This window comes from Gouania willdenowi, chromosome 8 (assembly GCF_900634775.1).
Source record: "Gouania willdenowi chromosome 8, fGouWil2.1, whole genome shotgun sequence".
Classification (NCBI taxonomy): domain Eukaryota; kingdom Metazoa; phylum Chordata; class Actinopteri; order Blenniiformes; family Gobiesocidae; genus Gouania; species Gouania willdenowi.
In genome coordinates, this window is record NC_041051.1 from 22,752,516 (window position 1) to 22,762,065 (window position 9,550).

The 9,550-nt window shown below is 38.5% G+C and overlaps 1 protein-coding gene across 2 annotated transcripts; it reads left to right on the forward strand.

Moving 5' to 3' along the window:
* Window positions 1–4,854: 4,854 nt before the first annotated feature.
* nosip (nitric oxide synthase interacting protein) lies at window positions 4,855–9,401 on the forward strand. Of its 2 annotated transcripts, none has more exons than XM_028455168.1 (10): window positions 4,855–5,021; window positions 5,098–5,203; window positions 6,183–6,288; window positions 6,651–6,732; window positions 7,151–7,286; window positions 7,361–7,482; window positions 7,864–7,980; window positions 8,745–8,815; window positions 8,901–9,009; window positions 9,094–9,401. In XM_028455168.1, the coding sequence occupies exons 2-10, from the start codon at window positions 5,134–5,136 to the stop codon at window positions 9,163–9,165; spliced, it is 885 nt and encodes a 294-aa protein (XP_028310969.1). In that variant the 5' UTR covers window positions 4,855–5,021; window positions 5,098–5,133; the 3' UTR covers window positions 9,166–9,401. The 2 variants fall into 2 exon arrangements, with proteins under 2 accessions (XP_028310969.1, XP_028310971.1); XM_028455170.1 differs by having other exon boundaries at window positions 5,105–5,203.
* Window positions 9,402–9,550: the final 149 nt, after the last annotated feature.

Consider the following 9,550-nt stretch of genomic DNA (forward strand, 5'->3'; position numbering starts at 1 on the left):
CCTCCTCTTGTACCCTGTACCAACCCCTCCTTCAGCTCCCCACCAACACAAAATCAGTGCTCATCAGAGCAAGGACCAATAGGAAGCTCCGTAGCAGGGTGAGGCACTTCCTCTGTGACAGGAAGCTCACGACAAACACCCAGAAAGTGTGTGTGTGTGTGTGTGTGTGGGGGGGGTTTGAATGCATGAGAAGATCAACAGATGCTGATGTTTCAAACGGCACCAAGATTGGCTCATAGGGTCAGGAAAAGGCCAACAGTCACTACTTCATTATCTAACCAATGAGAATCATCTTTAAGTTAAGGTTTCGTTTATTCAGACAATATTTTTCAGCTAATTTTTATCTCCTGAAATGTTTCGACTGTCAACTGCCAGTCTTCGTCAGAGGAGTTCTGCTGATCGCCTTTGATGGTTCCTTTGAAGTTTCACTTGACTTCCATGTAATAGTTCCAGGGAGATTTATTTTGTCTTTTTGAATAGCATGTTAAGTTGAGGTTTCGTTAAACGATTCATTCTATTCAGCGTAATATATCTATGTAAAACAATAAGATCCACTGCAGCGCTTTCAGCAGTGATGGTGTCGTGTGGTGTAACTGACAGCTTTGACTCAGGTCGTGCAAAGAAGTCATTTTTGTTAAAAAGACTGCATTTTTGTGAGCGAGAACACTGTGAAACACTGAAAAACTCTTGTGACATTACAGAAGATGTTTGACGTGGACTGTGGTTCTTTAAAGATTGAAAAACATCAGCTCACTGGTTTTCATGGAACACTTGGAGCCAACATATAAAGCACCACCGACCGACAGACATGGACCTAGACATTTGGCCTATAGACAGGAGAATATTTGTAATTTAGTAACTACATTTATTATCACATCATCATGAGAAGAAACGTCAAGTACCAGGATCGTGACTGTTATGTACCCGTCTCGGAGGTAGGTCACACAACAATAATGAATCAATTTGTTAGAAATAAACACATCCAGCATGTTTCAGTGGAGCTGAACTCCTGATCAAAGCAAAGTGGACACACCCTAATGCAGGGGTCACCAACCTTTCTGAAACTGTGAGCTACTTCATACTGAATAGTCCAAAGGGCTACCAGTTTGAAAAGCACTTCCTTAACACTAAATGTTCAAGGTTTCACTTTAATTAGATGGTAAAATAATAAAGAAGTCTCACAGTAACTTAAAAAAGTAGGAAATGTTTAAGTTTCAACATGCAACACTTTATTTCTCCTAATTCATGCAGTTTCATTTTCACAACATTTCATAGAAAATCATCATCTTCCTATTTTTCTAGCTACAAATAACTTTTAACTAATCGTACAACATGTAACATTTGTAAAAATGTAACAATTAGGTCATATTTTACAAAAATCCACCTTGCGTTTTTAAAATTATCATATTATACTCATGTATCTAACATACCACAATCCATACACTAAATCTGCAACACTTAAAAACATTTCTCATAATGTTTCAGTGAAAATAAAGATTTAAAGATTAAATACTAAAATCTTTTCACGTGGACCAGTATTTAACTTAAGTACTAACAACTACATCTGTAATATGTATTTATATTTGTGAGTTTGAATTCTGCAAAGTTAATCAGATTTTAGATGGAGCTCCCGAGGGCACCTCATATGGTCCACGCGGGCTACCTGATGCCCACGGGCACCGTGTTGATGACCCCTGGCCTAGTATAGTATAGAACGCATCACAAGTATAGTATAGAACGCATCACATAAAAAAAATTTAAAAAAAACGTTAATGATGAAATTATGCAGAAGATGAGAATGTTTGACAAGGGAAGAAACGAGGTTTGATGTAAAATTATCTGTGTTCAAATCAGGGGACGGGTCTGGATAAGCATAATGCTTTTTTCCGTCGCCCTTTCCGGCATGCAAAAGGACAAAAAAAACAAAACAAAAAAAAAACAATAATGTGATTCTGCTCTGAATGTCAAAATGAATTTCTGTGATTGCAACCATGTCGGAAATGAACTGAATAAATAAAAATAAATAAATAAATAAATGTCATCAACCAGATCTGCGCAATCTCTGATAGTGAATGATTATTCTGTGTGGGTAAATACAGTATGAAGCTGTTTGTTCATTCTCAGTGTCACTATTGCTGTATTTTCACTTGTTCCCACCTCACAGACAGAAGGACGACCTTTGGAAGGCAGCTCCTGAGTGGGAACCAGCAGTGAGTCTGTGGGCAGGGTGTGATGGAGAGATAAATGGGAGTGGTCTTTGTAATTTTGGGGTGGGGGTGTCTATGGGGGATAATCCCACTAACTCTTTGACCACATCATTCACATCTGACCCTATATGGTTTGGTCTGCGTGATCACAGGCTGATCTGCACACAAGATGAGTTCTTCCTGTTTACAGCCATCTTTTCTGTTTGTTCATTTACTCTCAGAGATTTGATGGCCTTTCTTTGTTTTTCAGCAGAGTTTACACAGAGCAGCGATAAAGTAAAGTCAGAAAATCATACACGCGATACTAAATTAATAACTATACATGAAGCTGTGAAAATGAAGGCCCACGTTTCACTCTCTGATAAGTGGATCCTTTATTTGTCGTGTGCGTAGAGATCAGAACAGGAAACCCACAATCACACACTCAGGAAATACTGCTGGTGAAATAAACAAGACAAAGTAACGTAATGGTTTCTGTTTCTTCAGTTTGTTCACACGATTAAAACAACAAATGCCATCAAAGTGAGCCAAGTTATGTCTAATGTGGACACTGAGAGGGATACAGCACCACGTTTACATTTAGATATACATTTATGGTGTAAAGGGACTATGCTCTGCCACTGGGTTTGCAAAACAAATTCAAATTTTGCTTTACTTTTAGTCTAGTGAATAAATATGATTTTAGTCTTACCTTAGTTGTGTTTTAGTTTAACTCCAATCTAAATGATTTACTCTGATATCAAGTGTTTGAATGAAACCTGCTGTTCAGTATGGTGAGGTGCTGCAGAACTTTATCATTATGTGCACCCATTTATCACATTTTTTTAAAATTTATTTTAAAAGTGTCGGTTTACACACGTGTGCATAAAAGGGTCTTAAACCACAAAATCAACAAAAAGCCATCGACAAGATAGAAAAATTATATAGCATTGTAACTCTTGTTCTTATGACTTTAATAGTGTTACAATAAGTCCTGTAAAACAGTTGTAAGAGTGTAATTAAATGGCTCTCTGGTCCATTAAAAAGTGAATTTTATTCAAATAATTTTTTTTTTTTTTTTTTATGTCAATAAATGAGTCCTAATCCATTAGCCGAGGAGAGCAGCTCTTTGTTTGATGTATTTCTTAGATTGAGGCCATTTTACTATTTTGGTTTGACATATTCAAAAGCACATCTAATTATCATTCACCTACACTAAATCTCTCACATCCATTACCAACTACATTATCATTTTATGTCTTTGTTTGAGATGTGGTCTTGTATTAACATGCACCTTCAGATTAAAAGTGGCAGTCAATGCAGTTTACCATCAAGTGTCTTTTATTTGACGTCAAAAATTAAAAATGAAAATGAACAGAACATACTTCAGTAAAGACTTATTTAAAATAAAAAAAACAATCACATTTATTGAACTATATTGATTAAAGTGTAATAAACAGACGATAATCATGTACTACTGCACTATTATCTTATTATTATTATTATTGTATTCTTATTTTATTTCATTATTATTATTATTATTATTATTATTATTATTATTATCTTGTTATTTTTATTTAGTTTGCACATATTAGTCTAACTACTCTTATATTTATGTTTATACTTCTTTTTTCATTTATTTTTCTTTATTCTAGTTGATTGTTATTATTTAATGTTATACTACCTGAGAGAGCACAGGTCACCAAAAGAAATTCCTCGTGTGTATTCATTCACCCCTGGCCAATAAAGTTGATTCTGATTCTGATTCTGATTCTGATTATACTGTTTCATGCGTGTACACCTTCACAATATAAGACTTTAAAAACTGAACATTGACTTTAGATAAACAAACTAGAAAGAGACAATTGAAAAATGAAACGTAACGCATCATGATGAATTAAAGAATAAACAGCTATACAAAAATACTAATTTACTTGTGCAAACAATGCAACAAAAAAATACCTGAAACTATATACACATTTTAACTATAACTGCTGAATACTAGTTTTACAACTTCCACTTACAGTTCATGTTTTCTTGCTTTTCTTGAAGCAAGTCATGTATGACTAAATCTCATCTTATATTTTGACCAGCAGATGTCCCTAGTGAGCGTTGTGTCAGTGTGACTTTTTACTGTGTTATGGTTGTGTAGCATTATTTAAACGTGTGTTTATGTCTTGTTTTGTGCAGTAGTTGATGTTAGTTTGTCTTCTAACACTCAAAATACATTGCTCTTATTTTATCTTGCATTTTTCCACAAACCTTTCCTCTAAATTACACAAAAATTGGTTACAAAATCAAGAATTTTCGAAGTGAAGAAATAATATTAAAAACTATTGCCCAGATGATGTTAAAAAAATTAATTAAAAAATCCCCACCTAAAACTGCGGCCCACTTAAGATCAAACTGGTCCATATTTGGCTCCTGAACTAAAATTAGTTTGACATCACTGGCCTACTGAATATAGAATAATGGCACATGTCATAAGAATGTTTGATGCTTACAGAAACAAATTGATTAATTTTTACAAACACTGCACTTCTTCAAAGTATTTGTGTAATTTATTTATTTAGATATGTATTTATTTATTTGTTCCTGGAAAGGGTTAAAGTTCGTTTCTTTGTGTAAAAGGAAGGTTCACCTCATCCTGCAGTCGCTAGGGGGCAGCAGAGGGCTTCAAAGCGGTTTGCGTTCTATCTTACAAACCAACGAAGGGAATGCTCAGTGCTAACAGAGCTAAAGTTGTTCTTCGTATTTAGCTGAAGTATTTACGTCATCTTGTTTTTGAGCTTCATAGTAACTCTTTATCACTGGTACGGAGTCACACAGGCTAACGTGAGTCCTGCTATCCGCATGTTTGATTCTCTGCCTGCATAGCTAGCAGCAGCTAACATTAGCATCTTCCTGACAGAGTCCAGGACAACACGTGTGAAATATCTGAGCTACAATGACCCGCCATGGGAAGAACTGCACGGCTGGAGCTGTTTACACGTACCACGAGAAAAAGAAGGACACGGGTAAGATTGTTCCTGATCTGCCGGTGCTACGTCTCTGTTTGTTTCCGTGTTGTCTCGTGTTTACACAGGAAGTCCGTCGCTCTGGTTCCGTATTGTTTGATGCTAATAATATAAACCTTTCTATCTGTTTCACGTGTTCAGCAATAATATATGATATGCATATAATGGTATAAAATATATTAATATTTACTCATTAAACATCATAAAAGGTGTACATTGTGATCTTTTTGCCACTCGATATTTTGTGTTGTTTAAAATTTTACTGATGAGATTTGTGTAGTAGTATATATTAAATAGTAAAATATTAATATGTTGTACATGCATGTGTATATTCAATTCAATTCAACTTTATTTATATAGCGCAAATTACAACAAAGTAATCTCAAAGCGCTTAGCAAAAAATAGAGTATGTGTATGTATGTGTGTTTGATGTGTATGTTTGAATGTGTATTGTAAAAAATAGTGACATTAGTTTCTTATTTAATTTTATTGTGTGTGCGATGATATCGAGACCAGAGAGCCTTTTTTTTTGTGACAAGCTTTTGCTTCAACCTACAACCTTTCAGCTGATGACTGGACAGTCGAGTGTTGTTCTGTTGTTGTTTTTTGCTGCTGAAATAAAATTCAAATTCATGTAAACTGAGAGCTGTTGTAAGCACCGAATAAAGGATGAGTGCAGTTTTTGTGCAGAATAGTTGGAGTCACAGCAGCATTCTGGAATATGATTGGTTGTGAATCATGCAGCTCCACTGTATCATGCTGTGGGTGAAGCTAACCGGTTCAGAGAATGAATGAGCTCACATTGTGTCTGTGGTAAACATGGACTCATTTTTTATTACTCCTGATTAGAGCTGTTAGAGCTACATTGATGTACGGTGTTTCCATAATCCCACACATTCACAGACAGGTGTGTGTGATGAACTGTTCCTCCTCCTGAACTCTATAGATCTAGCATTACATTGTGATGTCTGTCACACAGCGGCCTCGGGCTACGGCACACAGAGCATCCGCCTGGGAAAGGACGCCATCAAAGACTTTGACTGCTGCTGTCTGTCCCTGCAGCCCTGTCAGGACCCAGTGGTCACGTAAGAGTACACACAGAGAGATACGTAAAACGCTGCAATATGTATGTATGTATGATCCTCAGTTAGAGGCTCTACCTGGTGGTCAAACAGTCTACTGTACTGTGTTGATACTTTTACAAATCAAACACACACCCAGAGTACACAATGTGTGTGTGAAATTCTTGGAGATGGTTCCATCTTTGTCATCATGGGGTTTGGAGCTCGTTTTGAAATCTTTTTTAAAAACCAAATCAGGCAAATACAAATGCAGAAACATTGGATTTGGTTCTCTTTGAACACAACCTCCAACAGTATCACACATTAATATGTGCCTAAGTGTAGCGTTGAATGAACAGTGTGTGGTGTTTGTCTTTTGTTCTCAGTCCAGATGGATACTTGTATGAAAAACAGGCTATTCTGGAATATATTCTCCACCAGAAGACAGAGATGGCAAAGAAAATGAAGGTAAGGCTTCCTTCTTGTGTTGTCTGTGATGCACTCACACCAATGAACGACTGCACATCCACAGAGGAACCAACTCCCCCTAAAGTAGGTTGGGATCCTCACTGGGACTGACCTCGTGTGCTAAGAACGTTGGTTCTAATCTCCATGGTTACAGAATCCCTGCTCAACTCATTCTGGATTCATCCGTTCACCAAGGCTTAGTGAAATTCCTCCTTAGTGTGAAATTGGAAGATTAGTTAGAAAATGAAGATGATTAACAGAGGTTATTGGTTCAAATGATCAAAGCCCAAGAAAGGTGTGAGCTATTTCACATAAAGAAATGAGAAAATCAATCACAGTCTGTAGGTGTATCTGAGCCATGGGGAGCGCTCCCATGTGGGGGAGTTTCTGTCTGTGACCTCATCCGTTCTCACTGCAGGCCTATGAGAAGCAGAAGAAGGCTCTGAAGAGCACCAGCCAATTAGAGTCCAAGTCAGGGGAGAGAGAGCAAGTGGAGCGCTTCAAGAGCAGAGAAAACAGCATCGTGTCCAAGCCCATTAACCCTTTCACAGCTGGTGAGTGTCAGTACAGCTGGTGTGTGTGTGCGTGTGCGTGCGTGCGTCACATGATGTTCTCATGGTTCCTTCAGCTCAGGGCAGCTCAGCAGAAGATTCCACTGCTGCTTCCTCCAGCACCTCCACTCAACCCCTGCCCAGTTTCTGGATCCCCTCCCTGACACCAGAGGCCAAGCCCACCCTGCTCAAGAAACCAGTGAGTGAATATATATATATTTAAAAGAGAAACCAGTGAGTGACTACTGCACCAGTACCAGGCAAAGACTAATCATTTCAATTACTAGAGCTTTAGATTTAATCACCATACTTTGGTGTTTATTGTGATTCAATAGGAACCATTATTGTTATTTTAATTTCCTTATGGTCCTTCTTCAAAAACTAAAGTTGAATCATAAACTTCGAGAAACAATAAATTAGTCATAGTTAAGAAAAAAAAACACACATCACAGTCGGTCGCTCAATTGTTTAAACTGAAACACATGAACGCACACAACACTACATGTAGAGTTAACACGTGCGTGTGTCACTCTGCTCTCTCTCTCTCTGACTGTTCTCCATGCTTCTCTCTGTCCGTCAGCGTAAGACAGTTTTCTGTCCAATGTCTGGACAACCCATTAAGATGAACGAGCTAATCCCAGTGCGCTTCACCCCACTCGACTCCAGCCTGGACCGGGTCGCCCTGCTCACCCGTCAGGTGGGTTCCCTTTTTTTTTACAGAGACTGTCCTGACAAACCCTTCAAAACAGCTTTGTCTGTCACACTTCATCTCATAAACATTTGATCTCTCCTCCAAGAAGTTTAAAAAAAAAAAAAAAGCCTTTCCATGAAGAGGAATGTTTTCTTTCTCCATTCTCTGAAATCTCATTGAAAATGTTACAATTGTGTAAAACATTAGATCATTCATTTATAATAAATTATCTATTTATTTATTTTTCTTTGACTATGACATGAGGAGGGAATATCAGTGTTATTTATTGAAATCAATCTGTTATTTATAAAGTACCAAATCCAACAAGTCATCTCACTCACCCAGTATAGAGAAACATGAGCGGCATCGGGAGAATGGAGAGGAGAAACGGAGAGAGTTAGAGGTGAAGAACATCTGCAGGACTGGTAGGAGTTAGTGGGACAGGAAGAGGAAAACACACTGGTTATACTGGGAACCATCAGCTCACACAACAGGACACCAAGAGAGGAAGCACAGACTGAGAGAGAAAAACATGTTAGAGCAGCAACATTCACAAAGATACAGAGCTGCTCAGCTAGACCTAGACCAACTAAACCTAGAGCAGCGAGACCTAGAGCAACTAAACCTACAGCAACTAAACCTACAGCAGCTAGACCTACAGCAGCTAGACCTAGAGCAACTAAACCGAGAACCGTGCTTTCCATCTGCCTTCATTAGAGACCAGGGTTAGACTGAGGTGATGACACTAAGACTCCGCCTTCTCTCCTCAGGACCGGTATGTGTGTGCGGTAACCAGAGACGTGCTGGGAAACAGTGTCCCCTGTGCTGTCCTGCGAACCTCGTAAGTCCCCTCCCCCTTTCTCCCCATTAATGTGAGACATCATTGTGAAACACTCCCACCCTCTGAGTATGTGTGCTGTGTTCAGGGGACTGGTGGTCACTCAGGAGTGTGTGGAGAAGCTGATCAGGAAGGACATGATGGACCCTGTGAGTGGACAGAAGCTGACTGACAGAGACATCATCCCACTGCAGCGGGTAAAGCTGCTGGACTCACATACACACACACGAAACCCTGAAACATAAGCAGATACTGAGCTGTGTGTGTGTGTGTGTCCTCAGGGAGGAACAGGCTTTGCAGGCTCGGGTGTGGATCTTCGAGCTAACGAGGCTCGTCCTGTGATGCAGGCGTAAAGAAGCTCTGGAGGATCTTTGTAACATCTGTGTATATCAGTCAAATAAAACAACTCTTTATTCAGCCACACTTTGCATGTGTGTGCATGAACGCGGCTCGTGTCCATGAACCATGAGCTGACCCCTTTCCATCCACTGTGTGTAAAGCTTTGATTTCAGAGAATTTAAGGTCAGTGTCAGAATGATCAGAAAATTATGTCATCTTTTCCCCAAATAAAGACTTTTTAGAAAAAACACATTGAGTAACAGTGTTTGTGTTTGACAAATTCAACGAAGGTGAGAGTGACATTTATTCAAATGTCAACAAATGGTGTGTTGGAGTAAGGATAAACTTCACAACGTAGCCGAGTACTTTATTATCTGCACTGATTACTACAGGTTGACT

Coding starts and splice junctions, on each gene's coding strand:
- nosip (XM_028455168.1), top strand. CDS start 5,134: ATGACCCGCCATGGGAAGAACTGCACGGCTGGAGCTGTTTACACGTAC. Junction 5,204..6,182: donor CGAGAAAAAGAAGGACACGG/GTAAGATTGTTC, acceptor TCTGTCACACAG/CGGCCTCGGGCTACGGCACA. Junction 7,287..7,360: donor CATTAACCCTTTCACAGCTG/GTGAGTGTCAGT, acceptor TGGTTCCTTCAG/CTCAGGGCAGCTCAGCAGAA.